The sequence below is a fragment of the Macrotis lagotis genome, chromosome 2 (genome assembly GCF_037893015.1).
Source record: "Macrotis lagotis isolate mMagLag1 chromosome 2, bilby.v1.9.chrom.fasta, whole genome shotgun sequence".
NCBI classification, from domain to species: domain Eukaryota; kingdom Metazoa; phylum Chordata; class Mammalia; order Peramelemorphia; family Peramelidae; genus Macrotis; species Macrotis lagotis.
This window is the reverse complement of record NC_133659.1, coordinates 16,974,024-16,993,266: the sequence shown is the minus strand read 5'-3', so window position 1 is coordinate 16,993,266 and position 19,243 is coordinate 16,974,024. Positions and strand designations below refer to the sequence as shown.

General features: G+C 42.1%; 1 protein-coding gene across 5 annotated transcripts in view; it reads left to right on the top strand.

Annotated features, from left to right (window-relative positions):
* The window catches only part of NFIA (nuclear factor I A), a 690,308-nt gene that overhangs the window by 600,176 nt on the left and 70,889 nt on the right, over positions 1-19,243 (top strand). For 4 of the 5 annotated variants that reach the window (XM_074221294.1, XM_074221295.1, XM_074221293.1 and 1 more), the window contains 2 exons: positions 12,399-12,577; positions 15,606-15,771. In XM_074221294.1, the coding sequence (XP_074077395.1) occupies positions 12,399-12,577; positions 15,606-15,771 (345 nt within the window). The remainder of the gene's footprint in view (positions 1-12,398; positions 12,578-15,605; positions 15,772-19,243) is intronic. The other variant, XM_074221297.1, reaches the window with a different exon arrangement.

The window sequence follows — 19,243 nt, the reverse complement described above, 5'->3', positions numbered from 1 at the left end:
AACCAATCACATTGAGTAGCAGATGTCTCAATAAAAGTCTGTCCTTTATGAGCCTTTTTTTCATATTATCCTCTTTCTCATTCTGTCCATTCCTCACTGTTCCCCAAATTCTCTATTCCATCTTCCCTAGGTCTAACCATTGAAAATTCTTCTTGCCCTCCAAAGGTGCCAAGACATGATGTCAAAAAGACTGGACTGGGACCCCAGAAGATCTGGGCCCTGATTCTTTCTTGACATTTATCAAACCCAGGCAAGCACTTAACCATTCTGAGCATCAGTTTCCTCATCTGTAAAATTGGAGTCATGATGACTTTATTATTGACTACTCAATTGGAAACTTAGGATTTAATCCCAAATAAAGTGAGATATCTCAAATGAGCTATCTCAGATGAGATAATGGATTTTAGAGTTTTGTACACTTTAAAACTTACTCCTTCCAGACTCAGTCCCAGGAAGACCTCCTCCACAAAACATTCTCTGAGCAGCCGAGCTCCAAATAAGTTTTCCCCTCCCCCACAAATGCTCCTAGAGAATGCTGACTCTCTCCTCTGTCCCTCCTCCCCTCCAACAATGCATCATCACCCTTCTTGTTAGGAATGTTATTAAACACTTAGATGATAAGTATATTGAGGGCAAAAACCAGGGAAAACCTGTCTCTTTGCTTAGAGAATCGGTACCTCCTACCAAAGAGCAGCTCATGAAATGGTTTGATGACTTGAATTGAACTGAGTGATATTTTTAAAGAATTGACTTGGGGCAGCTAGGTGGCACAGTGGATAGTGCACCGACCCTGGAGTCCGGAGTACCTGAGTTCAAATCTGGCCTCAGACACTTAATAATTACCTAGCTGTGTGGCCCTGAGCAAGCCATTTAACCCCATTGCCTTGAAAAAACCTAAAAAAAAAAAAAAGAATTGAGTTGATCTTGTTGCAAGGTCAAATTTGTTTAGCTTTGGAAATAAAATTGGAATCGCCTGATTAGTAAGGATTTTATATACATATATAAATACATGTATATAAAGTAGGTAGTAAAAATTGAATAGTAAATAGTAATAAATAAATAAATAAATAACAAGGGCCATTACGGTACAATGGAAAAATCTAGGGATCTTTTAGTCACATGATCTGGGTTCAAATTCTGTTTTAGCTATATGACTCCTGAGGCAAGTCACTTCCAAAAAGTAAGTCCCTGCCTGTGAATTTTTTTAAAAAAGGGGGATATAATCTAGAGAGCCGTGGGGTCCTTTCCAGCTCAAAGTCTATGGGGCTTTGATCTTTCATCCCCTTCCCTCCCTGAGTCTCCATTTCTTCCTTCATTAATGGCTCTGAGGTCATTCCTGGCTCTAAATCAATGATGCTGTTACTGTGCTCTCTGGGCCTTGGTTTCTTCATCTGTTAAGTGGAATGGGTGGAGTCAATGGCTGATCTGAGGTCCATGTCAGCTCAAAATCCATGATCCCAAAGGGAAGAAGGACTTAAAATGATGAAATTCATTGCTCTGAGATGATCCTGGACCCTGAAGTAAAATGGAGGAGGGGGAACAAGTTCAATCACTAGGAAAATGTTTCCAAAACCTCAATGCCTGTGTTTGAGTACAATTAAAATCACCCTTTACCATATTGTGAAAAGTTTCTCCGTGACATGGAAGATATTTGACAGAGCCAGGTTCCATGTTTGCCCGCTGGCCTGCCTGTCCTCCAGCGCCCCACTTGCCTGAAGCCTCCTAAATTAACTGGGAGGCCCCCCACTGAGCCAGGGCTCATAAAGTGCCCCAGGGGCTCAGCTTTGTTACATGTAACTGTTCGATAATTACCAGATAAATGCATAAGTAAAAGCTCGATTACACTAATAATTTGTCCTGAGATAGATGGGTAGGACCCCCCACTGGGTTCATTTGTCATCCCTACAGCCAACTTCCAAAGAGGCCTCCTTCGTCGGGGAATTGTGCTGCTATCTCCTTTCAATGAGGAGGACATGCCAGAGCCCCAAGAGGATGGGGATGCCTAATCTCTCAAAGAAGCAAGACATCCCCGGGGAGGGGGTCATGCTAGAGAGAAGGGTTGGGATCCCAACCTCCCTGGGCCAAAAAGTGCTGAACTCCCTCAGCCCCACTTCCAAACTCCTAAAAAGGATGGGAGGCTGGAAGCGGGCTTCATAATAAACACCACCAGTCATTGGCCTCCTTCATGTGCCTTTTTTCTTATACTATAGACTAGGGACATGGAGGTTCATGGATCCATTTGGCAAATCATAGAAGCCTGAGGACCCCTTCTCAGAACCATATTTTAAAATCCATTAAATAAAATACACAGGATTATAAAGGAAACCAGATATATTGAGATATAATTATAAAAATATTTGAAAATCAAATCTGTAAATAAAATATACAAGATTACAAAGGAAACCAGATAGATTGAATATAGTTATGGAAATATTTGAAAAAAAATCCAGAAATAAAATACACAAGATTACAAAGGAAATCAAATATATTGAAATAGTTATAAAAATATTTGAAAAACAAATCCATGGCCCCTAGACTGAGTGCTTGCAATTGGCTCTTGATCCTCTATTCTTTGGGGACTGGATCGTTTGGCGATGGGATGACCACCATAATGCTCATTATCTCCAGCCAATGACAAGGCCGAGTCCTTGATTGACTTTGATATGAAGAAGGAACAAGGAATGGAACTCTAAGCTCATGAGCATGTGACTCTCCAGCGATGGGATCCACATTGAAACGTCCACCCAGAATTTCCAGCCTCTCCTATTGACAGAGTCATAAATCATGGCCCAAGTTGAGTGAATTAGTGTCGTTGGGACAGCATTTATGTAATATCAGCTTACCATCTCTGGCAGAGCAGGCAGGCAGGGGAGCCAAGGATATTGGAAATGAGGGTGGGGAGCCAGATGAAAAGAGCAGCATCCCCATGAGCTCGGCCTCCCAAGATGCAAGTTTTGTGTGCTCAGAACCAGACGGCCTCATGATAGAGGAGGGCCTGTCTGGTTTCTTGTGATGCCCATTTACATTGCTAACTTACTCATTACCTTTTGTAGCATGGTTGTGGTTGTTGCTTTTTTTTAATAAATAGGTTTTTTTTCCCCTCAGTGTCCAAAAACTTGAGGTCAAGACAGTCAAAGGTTGCCACCCTCTGTTACCTGAATAGAAAGGTTTACAGGCTGAACCAGGGAATACAGATGATAAAATCACATATTTTGGGTTGGAGACCTCAAAGCTCATCAGATCATATTTTCAGATTTAGAAGGAAAATTTCAGAGATTAGAGGTCCTTAGAATACATTCCCAGATTGTTGATTTAGAGGCTAAAGGGCCATCTCAGCCAATCCTTTGACAGCTAAGTTGTGGCAATGGGTCTGGAGGTCAGAAAGGCCCAAGTTCAAATCCAGCCTCAGATACTCACTAGTTATATGATCCTAAACAAGTCACTTAAATCCTGTTTGCCTCATTTTCTTCAACTGTAAAATGGGAATAATAACAGTCTCTACTTCACAGGGTTGTTGGGAGAATTAGATGAGATAATAGAAGGAAAGCCCTTAGCCCAGTCCCATGCACGTAACAGGTGGTCTCTTATCTCCTCTGATTTCACAGAGGAAGAAAATACGACCCAGAGCCCTATGTGGTCCAAGGCTATATAGGATAATCTTACTGCTATAGAAGAAGAGCTGAAAGAAAACTTAGAAGCCATCAAGTCTTCTTGCCAAGAAGGAAACTGAAGCATGAAGAAGCTAAGGGACTTGCCCAGGCTCACACAGCTAATAGGTGTCTGAGGCTAGATTTGAACTTAGGGACATGAGTCATCTTGCCTCCAGGCTCAGTTCTCTGGGCACCATAGCATTCGTCCTTACATACCTTATAGAGTCGTATTGTTGCTCTTGTTAGATGTAGTCAGTGACCCTCATTCTCACAATTCATTTTTGCTTATTTTTTTCAGTGGAGATGGGACTAACAAAAGACTTTCACTACAGGCCAACTTCAGTGTTGCATCAAAGTATGGGGAGGTTGCTGGATTCTCAAGGATAGCGCAGCAGGGCCCCTTAGCTGGGAAGGTCTCAAATGTAGATGTGATAGCAGACTGTAAGACGGCCCCTCCGAGGGCCCATCTTAGTCCCAGCCTGGCTAACATCATTAGCAGAGTAGATGTTGATTTTTTCAGCCAAGGTGAGTCTTAAGGATCCTCCACTAAACCTAGAAAGGTATTGGGAGATACAGTATCCTCAGCAAAGAAATCAGAGGCAGCTAGGTGGTGGCTTCATGGCCCTGAGGTCAAATCCAGCCTCAGATATGTACCAGCTGTGGGACCCTGGGCAAGTCATTTAACCTCTTTGTTTCCTCAACTTTGAAATGTGGATAACAATAACTTAAGGGAGACTAAATTTCTAAATATTTAGTATAGTTCCTGGTTCATAGCAGGTGGCATATAAATGCTTCTTCCCTTTCCCATTTTCCCCTTCAGAGATTCATAGGTTCATGATTTTAAGCTGGAATCCACCTTAGATGAACTATAGTAAGTACCCCGCCAAGCTCCCAACACATCCGCCACCTTGGACCCCTTTGCTGCCAATGGACCTTGTTTCCGACATCCATTCCCAGGGCTTTTTTTGAATACTCTCCATGTATTCTCAGCAGGCATTTAAGAGAATCCAGCCTATTTGAAATGACTACTCCTTCACTGCAAGTTGGCTGATTGGAAGGAAGGTTGGGGTGGAGTTGGGGTGGCTGAAATAGTGTTTTATTTTTCTAGGCCTTATCTCTTGTCTCCTATTATCACTGGCATATTACAGAGAAGTTCAACTTCCCTTCCAGGAACCTGGATCCCAGCCAACTTTGCTTATTAAAAAGTCACTCTTCATATTCCCAATAAACACAGCTGTTGCATGGTGTTTGAAAGCATTTCCCATCAGCCAGCATGGAGGCTCAGCCAATTAGTACGATAATATGGTCAATTTTGAAAATAGGTACCTTCAGGGGGATGCTGGGTTCGAGCGAGCTTGGAGAGTGGTGGTCCACCCACCACATATCATGCTGAAGGAAATTCGACTGCCTTCCCTAAGTTCCAGCCCCTCCGGAACCTTGTCGAGGAAATCAAATGGCAATGCAGTGTTCAGATGTTTGTGATTTTATAAAATAATTCCTTATACCAACCCCAGTAATCATCTTCCCTAGAAGAAAAACACATGCCCCCCAGACGACATGATAGAGTAGAAAGCATAATAGCGCTACAGTGAGAGAATTCAAATTGGGTTGAAATTTCACCTGCAAGCCTAGCTGATCATGGGTTAGCTCCTGAAGGGCAGAATGGACTACCTCATTCTGTAAACCTCTGTGATCTCAGGAAAGTTATATAGACCTCAGTTTCCTTGTTTGTAAAATAAGGGAATCACAGAGATGACCCGTTGAGTCTCTACCTAGTTTATTATCCTATCCTTGTTTCCTTTTTTTTCTTTTTTTAGTTTTTGCAAGGCAAATGGGGTTAAGTGGCTTGCCCAAGGCCACACAGCTAGGTCATTATTAAGTGTCTGAGGTCAGATTTGAACTCAGGTCCTCCTGACTCCAGGGCTAGTGCTCTATCCACTGCGCCACTACACCACCCCCATCTTTGTTTTCTTCCTGACAGTTTTCCCTTTACTTTAAATAAAATCTTTTCTTTATCTTCCATTTCTGTGTCTCTTCTTAGGTCACCTATTATCACCTTCACCCCTTCAGATCCCCAGCTTCTTTCAAAGCTCAACCTTCCATGATTCCTTCATCTTCTTGCATCTTCTCCCTGAAATCTCCTTGTGTTTACCTTGTGGCCAGGAATAATTTCATTTTGTCTTCATTTTCCCAGCACCAACATAGCACCCGATACAAAGTAGGAACTTAATGTTTACTACTTGCTTAGTTTGGTTTTTTGAATTTATAATGAACAATTAGAAGCATTGTGGTCTCGTTGCTAAAGACTTATCTGAAAAGAAGCTCAAGATTCTCAAAGGAGAAAGTGGCATTCTAGGCATGGAAAACAGCTTATGCAAAGGTGTAGAGGCTGGAGATAAAAGGTCAAATTTAGGGAATAGCAAGCAAACAGACCAGGTTGACAGGAATGTATTTGTGAAGGGGAGTCATTGAAGTAAAGTCAAGGGAAAGTAGACCAAGACCAGATTGTAAAGAGCTTTAAATAAATAAAAGTGAGACATTGGCATTTTATACCAGAGGTTACTGAAGTTGAGGAGCCCCCACCATTGGGAGCCCAGTATTGTGCTTATGGTATGTTCTGAATCAATGTTTATGGAGTGGATTTGTGAGGGTTCAAAGAACAGTTTGGAAACTCCATGAAGTTTCACAAAATGAAAAGTTGGAGACCTTCTTTCATATTTACAAAGGGAAGGATCATAGGAAAGTCAATGAGTCCATCCAGAGTTATGCTGGCACCAGTTCGAACCAGCTTGCAAGAGTCTATTGTTGAATTTTCAGTGAGAACCTTTACGGTTTGGAAACTGGCAAATGCTAAGATGGAGAAAAGGTCACTGATACAGATTAAACATAAAAGTGTGTCATGTGCACATGTTTTTTCTGCAGAGCTGGTTATTAAATATTTACCAGTGCACCCTCAGTCCAATCCCCACATTTTGCAAATGTTGGAACTCAGAGAGTTTAGGTCCCCTACTCAGGGTCACCTAGCTCAGAAGTGTCTGAGATGGGATTTGAAACCACATCTTCCTGATTCCAAGTCCATAGTTCACCAAGATCCCCATCCCCATCTCAAGAGCATCCCTCACCTGAAGAAGAATTCAGCACTGTCCCTTATTGCTCTGCTGACAGTATTTCTTCAGATGTTCCTGGTGAAGGTCTGGGAGCAAAGTCCAAAAATAGAAGATAAAGTGAGAATCTACAGTAACTTAGGGAAGAGAGAAGAAGCAATTAGAGCCATGTCAGGATGACCCAGAGGAATATATCTCACACTTTTGCATTTGTATAAGAGGAAGAATGGAGGAAGGTTATGAGATTGCATTGGGAGGGAGCTTGGGAAATGGGACTGGTAACACTAAAAGGGATAGACACGATCTCTCTCTTCTCTCTTCTCTCTCTCCTCTTCTCTCTCTCCTCTTCTCTCTTCTCTCTTCTCTCTTCTCTCCTCTCTCTCTCTCTCTCTCTCTCTCTCTCTCTCCCTCTCTCTCTCTCCCTCCCTCCCTCCTTTTTAAGATTTCATTTCAAGGATATAAATCCTCAGTGGGACTCTCCCTCCTCTTGTCTGACTTGCAATCACTATATGAATGGGTGAAAAGACATTTATTTATTTATTTATTCATTCATTCATTCATTCATTTATTTATTTATTTATTTATTAAGCCAAACACTGTAGTAAATGCTGGAGGTATAGCTACAAAAATGAGATAAGTCCTGTCCTCAAGGAAGTTCCATTCTAATGGCTAGCCAGAAAAGAGAGTTTGATGGGAAGAGTTAAAGGAATGTTAGCTTTTATAGAAGGAAAAGGAAAAGGAGGAAGACAGGAAGAAGCATTAAAATGATGACAAAAGCAATAATTGCTAAAAAAAAAAAAAAGAGTGTAGGTTTGAGGTGTTTGCAAAGTGCTTTGCTTCATTTGATCATAACAGAAGCTCTGTGAAATAGGTGCCACTTTATTCCCATTTTACGGATGAGGAAGTTAAAGCCTAAAGTAATGAAGTTGACTTGCCCAGTTACCAGCTAGTGAGTTTCTGAAGCAGGATTTGAACTGAGTTCCTTCAAGAAGCCAAGGCTAGAGTACTAACCATTATGCCACCCTACTAGTTCAGACAGATGAACTTGTGTTCAAATTCTCGAAGAAGACTATGACATCAGGGAGGTGATGCCACAACAGGCACATGAACTGGATTTGAGTGAGGGACATGCTAAGCTAAGTCACCAACCTCACTTTCTCCTCTGGAACCTTCTGGGTCTAGTGGCCAAATATGAATCAGAATGACTGGAGATGGTCCTGGATATGAGGTCAGGGATAAGTGATTTGCCCAAGTTCCCTCAGCTAGTAAGTGTGTAGTATCTAAGGCTGGATTTGAACTCAGGTCCTCCAAATCCAAGGCTGGTATTCTATCCACTGTGCCACCCAGCTGTCTTGCATCTGCCTATCCATTGTGCTACCTGCCTTGAAGCAGTAATGGAAATAATACCCCCTCAATGTGCCAAGGCTGGATGAGGACCAGTTGTCAGAGAGAGGGAAAGGGATTTCTTCTTTACTTATGGATCAACTCTGATAACCCCCCTGAGATAAGAGAAATAAGCTACTGAACGCTCATACCTAAAAGGAAAGGGTGATTGTGTGATCACTGACTCTGGAGCCAAGCCAAGCCAGAAATACTTCAGCTCATTTGTTCTAGGCAAAGGCAGTAAGAACATAGGACCAGCCTTGGAGCCAGAAAGACTGGAATTCAAATCCTGCCTTTGGGATCTGTTGGCTGTAGAATCAGGGACAAGTCTTCACCCTTCATGATCCCCCAAACTTTCTTAAGTTACCAACCCAATGCTGATTTCTATTGATGGAGGGTGAGGGTCCAATCAAGACAAAATTACTGTTGTGAGCCAAAAATAAATAAGTTAAATTAAGCACTGAATTAGGTGCTGGTATCCACAAACAAAGTGAAATCAAAGTAGTCCTTTCCTCAAGGAATCTACAACCTACTGGCATGAGCCAAGAAATACTAATGGGGGTGCAGCTAGGTTGTGCAGTGGGTAGAGCACCGGCCCTGGAGTCGGGAGTGCCTGAGTTCAAAGCCCACCTCAGACACTTAATAAACCTAGCCGTGTGGCCTTGGGCAAGCCACTTAACCCCATTGCCTTGCAAAAAAAAAAACCTAAAAAAAAAGAAATACTAATGGTTCATCACTTCGATTTTCTTTTTTTTTTGGGGGGGGGGCAATGCAATGTGGCTAAGTGCCTTGCCCAAGGCCACACAACTAGGTCATTATTAAGCGTCTGAGGCTGGATTTGAACTCTGGTCCTCCTGACTCCTGGGCCGGTGTTCTGTCCACTGGGCCACCTAGCACCCTGATCACTTCCATTTTCCATTCATTCATGGAGTGATGAATGAATGATCAAAGGAATGAATGAATAGAAAAGCATGCTCGTTCTATATTCGGTACAATGCTCCTCTGTGGGCTTTGGGGAAGGTAGAACCTTTAGAAAGAAATCAAATGAAATTGCCCAGCCCATTAATAGGACTTCTTTTTTAAGAAGCCTAAAACATTGTTTTTGAGAAAATCTGGCACCTCACTCAAGTTCAAGGCCCTGCTATGTTGGGAGATCCCTCCTGAGTCACATGTTGTTGTCAGTCCCAGCTGGGCCTGGCCTCGGGCTGCCGAGAGCCCCTTGCACAGCCCCAGCCGCCGCCAATTCTGTAGTGCCTTTTAATACACCAAATTGTATTAACGTCAACATGGATGCAGATGGATGCGTCGCGATAAACTGGAAACACTTGAGAAAAGCCTTTATTGACTCTCAAGTAAATAATGCACATTTTTAAAGGGTCTAAATATGCATTTACATAATGCTCTCTAATTTTTTTTTTGTGTCGACTCTGGGTACACACCACACTAAGAGCTGTTTTCCCCAGTTGAAAATTTGGAATCGTGCGAGTCCTGATGTATTTCAGTAGCAGCGTGCCAACTTCCACTGAGGAGTTCTGCCCTTTCTGGTGGTATATCCAAGGATCTCCAAGCACACTTTAGGAAGACTTATTGAGGTCCCAGTGAGGGGGGCTCCTATCAACCTAGTTTTACTGGTCAAAATCTAATTTCAAGAGTTGAGTGGCAGGCTCTGTGATTCTGCCACTTAAAGGTGGCAATTAATAAGCATTTAGTAGGCCCCTACTGTATACTGAAATACTGTGAAGTTAGACACAGTCGTAGACTTCAAGGAGCTTACCTTCAAATGCCGGAAACAACCTGCACACCTATGCTCTGGTCAGTGTATACAAATGGAAGCAAGGGAAGCCTTGAAGGGACCCAGCAAGACCTCATGGAGAAGGAGTAGCTTGAACTGAGTTAGGAAACTGGAGTTTACAGGAGGTCCATGGAGATCAGACTGTGATGGGGGAGAAATAGCACAAAGGCCCATTAGGTAGGAGAGATACAAAAGTAAGACTCTGCCCTCAGGAAGCTTCTTTTCTAGTGACTCCTCATAATGACCCTATGAGGTGGAATTGGGGAGGGGGACAGACTGCTATCTCATTTCTAGAGAGCACACTTAGAGAGGAAATGTCCCCTCCCAGGACAGAATAGCCACTACCAATCAAAAAAAAAAAGAAAGAAAGAAAGAAAAAAACACTTTTTAAACTCCTACTACACATATGTGCTAAGTTCTATGATACAAAAAGAGGCTAAAGACAGTCCCTGCCCTCAAGGACTTGTGATCTAATGGGGGAAAGGATATCTAAATAACTATATGCAAACAAGATGTAGAAATGGTTATATTTTTCTATATCTGTGATACAGTGGAAATACTATCAGAGGGAAGACAATCTCTCATATGAAGGACAACTAAAGACTTGTAGAATCCAGATCTGAGGGAAGCCTGGAGGCAGGGGTGAGGAGGGAAAGAATGGATAGTATGGAGATGAGACATTGAAAATGGGTAAATGAGGAAAAACTAATTGTCTTACCTCATCCCCTTTGGAGAAAAAATAGGGGGAAATGTGTAGTATATATATATATACATATATATATATATATATGTATATATATATATACATATATATATATGTGTGTGTGTGTGTGTGTATATGTGTGTGTATATATATATGTAGAAAGAGAGAGATTGAGATCATCAAGCATCAGTTTCCTTTTTAATTTTCTCATTAGCAAATTTCATTTTATTTTTTTTTTAGGTTTTTGCAAGGCAATAGGGTTAAGTGGCTTGCCCAAAGCCACACAGCCAGGTAATTATTAAGTGTCTGAGACTGGACTCGAACCCAGGCACTCCTGACTCCAGGGCCGGTACTCCATCCACTGCGCCACCTAGCCGCCCCTCTCATTAGCAAATTAATGGAAAAAAATCAACAATGCTTGGATAACCTGCCTAAAAGGAGTTGATGGAAAGGTTTTCTTAGTCCTAAAGTTATTTAAAGTGTAAAGATGAGTTACTGGTCTGGAGGACTGAAAGCCTCATGTTCAGATGGCTTGATCATGTATTCTCTTCACTAAAGTATCTATCAGGGGCAGCTAGGTGGCGCAGTAGATAGAGCACTGGTTCTGGAGTGAGGAGGTCCTGAGTTCAAATGTGACCTCAGACACTTCACAATTGCCTAGCTGTGTGACCTTGGGCATGTCACTTAGTCCCATTGCCTTAAATAAATAAAATTAAAAAAAAAAAAACAAAGTATGTATTAAGCGCTTGCATCCAGAGCACCAATGACGATAAAGAGTTAACCACTGGCAGGCCTGTCCCATACCTCATGGAGCCTATGACCTCCTGAGATTGATGTGAACCCTTTCAGCCCTTCCACGTAAAGCTTTGGCCCTGTAGTGAGTTTTATCAATCCTCCTCCTAAGCCAAGGACAAAAGTTATTATATACTTTGGATAGGTTTCTTTAAAAAACAAAATAAAAACTCATGTAATCTCCTTGTGCAAATGAAATTCAGCAGGGTTTGTATATGAGGGAGTTCTCGCCGTCTGTCTCTTCTCAGTTTGCATGGGCAGGGGGCCAGTATTTCATCAGGGGTCACTCCTTGCCTCGACACGTGGGTTCCCACCCTATTCGTGAAGCATTTCAGAGTTTAACTTTAAAACCGTAAGACAACGGTCGGCCTTAAGTACAAAGAGAGTATATCCCCCCTCCTCCACCACTCCATACGCCTCTCTCGTTCCATCCCCTCGTGCCCCCTACTAATGGCTCTGCTTTAATACGTGATCGTGTCCTACATCCTTCCCAAAAAGTTCATCCTGAATGAGTCCCTCGAAATTTCACTGAAAGGGGGACAGGAGCTCTAAGAATGAATTATCGTCCATGGGTCGTTCAGAACGAAAGGGGATCCATATGTGAAAACTAGAATTTGTCATCTGTAATGTCAGTTAAATCAAACCTAATCTACTAGATACATTTTTTATTGCTTGCTTCATTAAAAAGGCTCTTAAGGTAATGAATAATCTTCCGTTTCACCCAGGATTATTAATGCCTTTATAACTCATGTCCACCGAAAATACAAAGGCAACTTGAAATTCTTGCTTAAGCCAGTCTCCATGTTGTCTTCGAGGGCGCAGAGGAGCAAAAACCCATCAGAGCTGGCTGATTTTCAGATGAGTCACTTGAGGAATTCTCTGAGCTCTGCAAAAAATGGAGAAGGAGACACAAGGAAAAGGTCTCCCTGGTTCTAACTGTAATCTTCTCTTTTTTCCCCTTACTTTTCCCGCAGCAAGTCCACATGCGACCCCATCGACTCTCCATTTCCCGACATCTCCCATTATCCAGCAGCCCGGACCCTACTTCTCCCATCCGGCAATCCGCTACCATCCTCAGGAGACGCTGAAAGAGTTTGTCCAACTTGTCTGTCCCGATGCTGGTCAGCAGGCCGGACAGGTGGGGTTCCTCAATGTAAGGACCCTTTTTTTGGTAAATTTCTTGGGAAAGGTTTATTTCATGTACACCTAGTGACAGAAGGGGTTGGGGATTCTTCTCGGGTGCCATTCTGCTCTGGGGAGCATAGGTTTCCTTGGGATTGTGGGGAAACTTAACCGGCCACAGCAATATTTGTGTTAAGTCTGCGACTGTCGGTCTTGGGAAGATAAATCACAGCCAGAATGAACTCTCTAACCTTCCAAGGTCTGGGGACAGATGAGCCAACCTCACGCGTTCTAACCTTGGTTCCTGTAAGGGTTAACAAAATAGAAAAAAAATGCAAATCACTTCTTCAAAATTATAGGGGGGAGTGTTTGGAAGGGGGGAGCCGGGGGGACAGATGTTTTGAATCAACCAAGATGATTTGGGGGGAAAAATACAGCTTTATAGAGCTTTAGATCAAGTTGACCACTGTATGAACTCCAAATGCCAAAAGCAAAGTTTATTACAGTTTGTTATTGCTGTAAGTAGTTATCTTTCCCACTTATCTTAGTGTAAAGTTAAATGGGATTTGATAGCTTCAAATGAGCGTTTTCATTCTCTGCCCCCCCCCAATAAACTGAATAATCGTATGATTGAAACAACATTCTGCTCGGATCCAGAAATGATAAGGTGATGATAAGTGGAATTTTAAATATAGGTCTCCATGTTTTGAGTTTGAGGTTCTTGGGGGGACTCCTGGGGGGAAGAGGGGAAGATTGCTGCATCACCAGATAAAAACCAGGACGATGGAAGCAGGAGTTGGTTTTTGCTTCCTCCTTATCCTAATGTTCAGATGGCTCACATACCCACAGATTAACCCTCATTTTCACTGCCCGGTTCAGGATATTTCTGTAATAAGTCACTCTGTCCTCACCCAGGACTTTTTCTTCCCCCTCCTGCCCCCTCCACCCCCTACCAAAATGCCTGATTCTGCACATCTGAGCCGGGACTGACGGCTTTGACTAATGTCTAGCGATATGTTAGCAGATACATTTCTGTCTAGACAACAAATCAATAGAATGTCTTTTTTTTTCTTTTGCTTGTGTATTCATGGGCCTTGCTTCTCCTAAAGCATTCACTTATGGACTTGCAGCCTTCTCTGAAAAAGCATCTGCTGTCCCAGGTTGCCATTTGTCAGACACCAGGGTCTTCCAGAAACAACAACTAAATATCCAAGTGAACCGGGAGGGACCGAGGGGGAGAGGTGCCCAGGGATCATAGGATTGTCTCCAGACCCATTTGGATTTGATAAAAGAGCTTCAAGACAGGGAGCTTGCCTCAGTAGAATACTGGCCATTGGATACAAGGCAAGCCCCTGGCCCTGTTGGGCAGTGATGTCAAAACTCATCTGGTCCTCAGTAGCACACTAGTAAATGTTCTTTTTTTTTTGTCTTCCTTCCTTCCTTCCTTCCTTCCTTCCTTCCTTCCCTCTTTCTCTGTCTTCTTTTCTTCTTTCTTTCTTTTTCTTTTTCTTTCTTTCTCTTCCTTTCTTCTTCCTTCCTTTCTGTCTCTTTCTTTCCTTTTCTCCTTTTTTCTAGTTAGCTTTCCTTCTGACTTTTTTCTTTCTTTTCCCTTTATTTTAACCCTTTTTTCTAGATAGCTTTTTTCCTTCTTTCCATCTTTATTTTTCCTTTCTTTTTCTTTCTGATTTTATTTTTTCTTTCCTTCTTTCTCTTTCTTTCTCCCTTCCTTTTTCTTCTATCTCTTTCTTCTGATCTTTTATCCTTCTTCTTTCCGTATTTTCCTTTTATTTTTCTTTCTTTACTTTCTCTTTCTTTCTTTTTCCTTTTTTCTTTCCTCCTCCCTTATTTCCCTTTTACTTTCTTCCATTACTTTTTCTTCCTTTCTTCCTTTTCTTCTTTCTTTCTTTCTTCTCTCCTTTTCCTTTTTTCTTTCTGCTTGTTTCTTCTTTTTCTTCTTTCTTCCTTATGTCTTCCTTATTTCCCTTTTATTTTCTTTCTTTACTTTCTCTTCCTTTCTTTTTTCTTCCTCTTTCTGTTTCCTTCTGTTCTTCCCCTTCTTCCTTCCTTATTTCATCTTTCTTTTCTTTCTTTTTTCTTTTTCCTTTCTATCTCTTTCCTTCTGTTCTTTTTCTTCTTTCTTTCCTTTGTCCTTTCCTTTCTTTTTCCTTTCCTTCTTTCATTCTCTCTTCCTTTCTTTTTTATAGCAGCTTCGACATCATTTCACAAACCACTCAAATGGCTGGTTTTACACAATTGTGGAAACTGTCAATCTCAACTAGCCTCTTAAAGGTGATCATTTCACAAAGTTTTTGAACAAATGCCTCTTTTTGATGCTGTGGAAGGTATCTTTCAAAGAATAATTTCTTCTCTAAAAGAGCTGTATGCTTTGTTTGGCCCTCCTGGCATCATCCACCAAAGAAGTGGTGTGTTCTACTTCACTAAATTTGCATCCAGAATCCGGGTTGAACTTCCATCTTGAACAGAAATTGGATATCAACTGAATCTGAAAGTTTCTGCTTCTGATGTTAGAGATCCTGGGTGGGAAAGATTTTTTAACTGGTTTTCATATTTGTTAAATGTAACGTAATACTGGGTTTCTAAATCAAACACGCTTTTCTTCTACCGTTCCAGGGTCTAAGGAGTATCCCCGTAGGTAGATTTGAGAGTATACAATAGCTAAGCAGGCACTTTGCAGAGCTTAGCTCATCAGAAGTCTTTCATAATAAGAAGTGATGACAATCACTTCTTCAGAGTAGCTACATCTTCAGCCAAAGTGCCCACATGAAAAATTCAATCTGACCCCCCCGATGTCATTTCTATGTAAACTGATTCAAAGAGAAGGTTCTAGAATACATTTTATCTGAGCTGCTAAGAGTATAATTTTGTCAAGTGCCTTGAAGTCCAGGCTAGAATAATCTTTCATATCTATGTGGTCTTATGGAAGATTTCAGCTGCTCCTTAAGTATAGAGCACTTAATAATTTATATTGAATGCAAATAATGATTCTCTTGTGATCAGAAGCTGCGGATGGCTGATGTCTGCCTCTTTCACCCTTACAGCCCAACGGGAGCAGCCAAGGCAAGGTGCACAACCCATTCCTCCCCACCCCAATGTTGCCACCGCCACCTCCACCACCCATGGCCAGGCCTGTGCCTCTGCCAGTGCCAGACACAAAGCCTCCAACCACATCGACAGAAGGAGGTGCCACCTCGCCCACCTCACCGAGTAAGTATGGCTTAAGCCAGCCTGCCCCCTCCCCCCCCAGCCCATTAGTCCATCATCTCTGTCAAACCCAAGACACCATTTTTAAGACTCTTCCTTGCAGGTATGCCATAGCAGATAGGGGTGGTCATGCACCCAAGGATAGGCTATGGATTGACTCCTCCTAGCCCCAGTCACCTTTCAGGTAGTCAAAGTCCATGACCTATATAGTTGGGCTCATTAGGCAATTTTATATCACCATGTAATCAAACCTGAAGTTGTGGTTCAAAAGGATGGGTGAATGAATCTGTTGTTAGTGTTGAACGTTGAGGGGAAGATAACTGAGCTTCAGCATCAACAGAATTCATCCAAGATATATCCAGTCCCTCATCTTGCATCAGAGCAGAAGGGTAGATAGATATTGCCTTAGAGTTCCTGCTTTCTGAAAACTCACATTCCTAGACACCCAGGTGTGGATGCCTAGATCTGGAGTCGCTTAGACTTAATAAATAAAAATATTAAACCAACACACGAACACACTGGGGCATCCTCGATGTGGGCCATTTAAAAATGAGGGGATAAAAGGAACTATGTTACTAAAGAAGGATTGGAGAGAGAAATAGAGCCAATTTCTTATCTAGATGTGAGGTAGGAGGAGAGGGAAAAGGAAGAGAGAGGAGCTGTCTGCTTTTCTCCATCTTTAGAAAAGATGGGAGAGCGAGGTAAATGATGCTTTTTGGAAGAGAGTCAGGAAGTGGAGATGAGATGTAAATCTAACTAGATATGTCAGAGATATACCAAAGGATGACTAGTGCAGGTGAAGAAGGGATATTCCTCAACTTTTCTGGGATTGAGTCAAAATGTCTCTGACCCATTTGGTGAGAATGAAAGGAAGAAGACAAATATAGGGAATGAATGGAAAGAATTTATTCATTTAGACCTGGGAGTCCATTATTTTGTGAGGAGGGTTTGTATTTTAATGGCTGAAAGTTTCATCTACTTACCACCCAGGCCATCTTGGGCAAGTCTGCTTACCTGTCTATGGCTCACTTTGCTCATCTGTGAAATGAAGGGATTAGACTCCACCTCCCTAGGACACTACTGGGATAGCAGACCCCCATCTGTCATTGGGACTCTACTTAATAGCTTTTCAGCCTGGGAGAATCTCCAAGGCTGGTTCCTGTAAGATCAAAATGCTCTGAAAAGAGAATTTTCTTGCCAGTGGGAGCTCTAAAAGTGAGATGATAGTGAGATCCTCAGGCAGCAGTTGGAAGATCACTTGTCAGGGCTATTGAGGTAGAATCCTATTCACATAAGGATTAGACTTTCTGACCTTTGAGGTCTTTCTAAGGGTTTTTAGAGCTCAGAGTCCCATCCATATACTGATGAAACAGAACTTTGTATAAAAATTGATATATGTAGAAATAACCCTGAAGTCACTGGACCTATATTCAACTCTCAACTCTTATACTTGCCAATTCTGTGACCTTGGGCAAGTCTTTTTATTTCTCTGGGGCTTGGTTTGTTCATCTCTCTCTTCTAATTACCTCAAACTGATTCCCAAGACGCTTGGTCTTGCAGACAAAAGATCAGTGATCACTGAGCCCATCAAAGTGAGTAGCTTTGACTATGAATTTGACGTGTTTAATAAGATCCAAGATCAGAGCTCTGAAGACTACTCCTTCCCAAGAGACTTGGTTTGGTGTGATTTGTCTGAAACTTAGAACCTCAGAGAAGAATACCTTCCTCATCATGGGAGGGAGGAGAGATTCTCTACAGGAAGACGTGTGGCACGATACTTCATATATGGCAAGCATCATGCTAAGCACTGAGGATACAAAAACAAAATGAGACAGTTCCTGCTCCCATGGAACTTACATCTTAGGAAGAGGAGGAGACAACTTATATTGGCAGCTTCATTAGTATGGTGGAAGGCAAGACCATATGGCCATCAGCATGAGTGGAATCTCTTCTGTGGTGATAAACTCAGGAGTGAAACTCGTAGGAGAAAAAAGTCAGAAAACTTAGTGGAATGAACCTCAAATAGCCTAACACTCTCATTTTACAAACGAAGAAAACAAGGCCCAGAGACATGATGTGACTCATCCAGAGAGGGTGAATGGTATAGCTAGTGCTGGACTTTCAGGTCAAGAAGACCTGAATTTAAATCCTGCTAGATTCTTACTAGTTGGTAAACCTAGGCAAATTACTTAACTTCTATCTGCCTCAGTTTCCTTATCTATAAAATGGGGATAAAAATATAAGGTGCTTTTGAGTGTATAAATACAATGCATTAAAGTATATTATAAATACCAGCTATTTTTATTTGACCTGACCAAAATCTCTGTTGATAGAACTGGGACTTGTACCCAGTTCTCCTGCCTCCAAATCCGATTCTTTTTCCATTGTCCCCCACTTTTGCTACCCCAGAAGATGTAAACAACTCCAAATATTGATTGTGATTCCCTTGCTCTGGCTGTGTGCTAAGGTCTTAGGGTCAGGATTAGGGAAGGGATTGAGTTCTCTAGTGATGCCTCAACCTTTTGGGTGCCAATTAATGCAATGGGGAAGGGGGAGGCAGGGATCAGGAACTACCCCAGGATTTGATTCTGGGTTTTGGAGTCTAATGATTCCAGAGGAGTAGCCAATTTATAACCAAAAAGAAAATTCAGATGAGGGCCTTGAAAGAATTCTCCCATTTTCCACCCATGTTAGGCAGGCTTAGACTACAGTAACATCCTATTTGTCATCTCCACATTTTCTACTTCATTAATAAGACAACGACATACGGTGAGAGTCATAATTTACTGCCCCAAGCCTGTGTAACTCTAATTAAAAACTCCAAACCCACTCATCTCCTTTGTGATGGTGTTTGATGCCGCCCCCTCCCCGACTGTCACTTAGGAAGAGGTCTAGAAATTCAGATCCCTTCCATTGGGAAGCCATGGTTACATCTTTTTCATCAAGACCGGGTTCAATGAGACTTGGGAATGATTCGGTCCAACTTCCTCCTCACAGCCAGAATCCCTTCTTTGATGTCTCTGGCAGATATCGTCCAGCTTCCATCTGAATCATTATAGGTAAAAGCCCCCTAAGCACTCAATAAGCTTTCCATGTAAGCCCTTGCCTTCCTTCTTGAGAGAACTTTATGGGGACTCTCCAATTCTCCAGGAAATGGAGAGATCCCAATCTAGCTGAGACTTTGACTAGTTGGGGGAGTCTGGTCAAGTTGTCTGACTCACCTACATCCCAATTCCACACCTTCCCCCAGAAGAATGTAAGATTGCTGAAGGCAGGAAGTATTTTTATTTTTACAATGCAATGCCTAATCCATTTTATTTTTTGGAGTTGACCCATTTTAGAGAAAATTCTCAATTAGGAAACTCCATCCATCAGAGCAGATTGACACCTGCTCAACAGATTTTAGTGTCAGAGAATTGCCTGGGTCACATTGAGATATGATGTGACTCATCCAGTATTTCCACAGCCAGGGGGT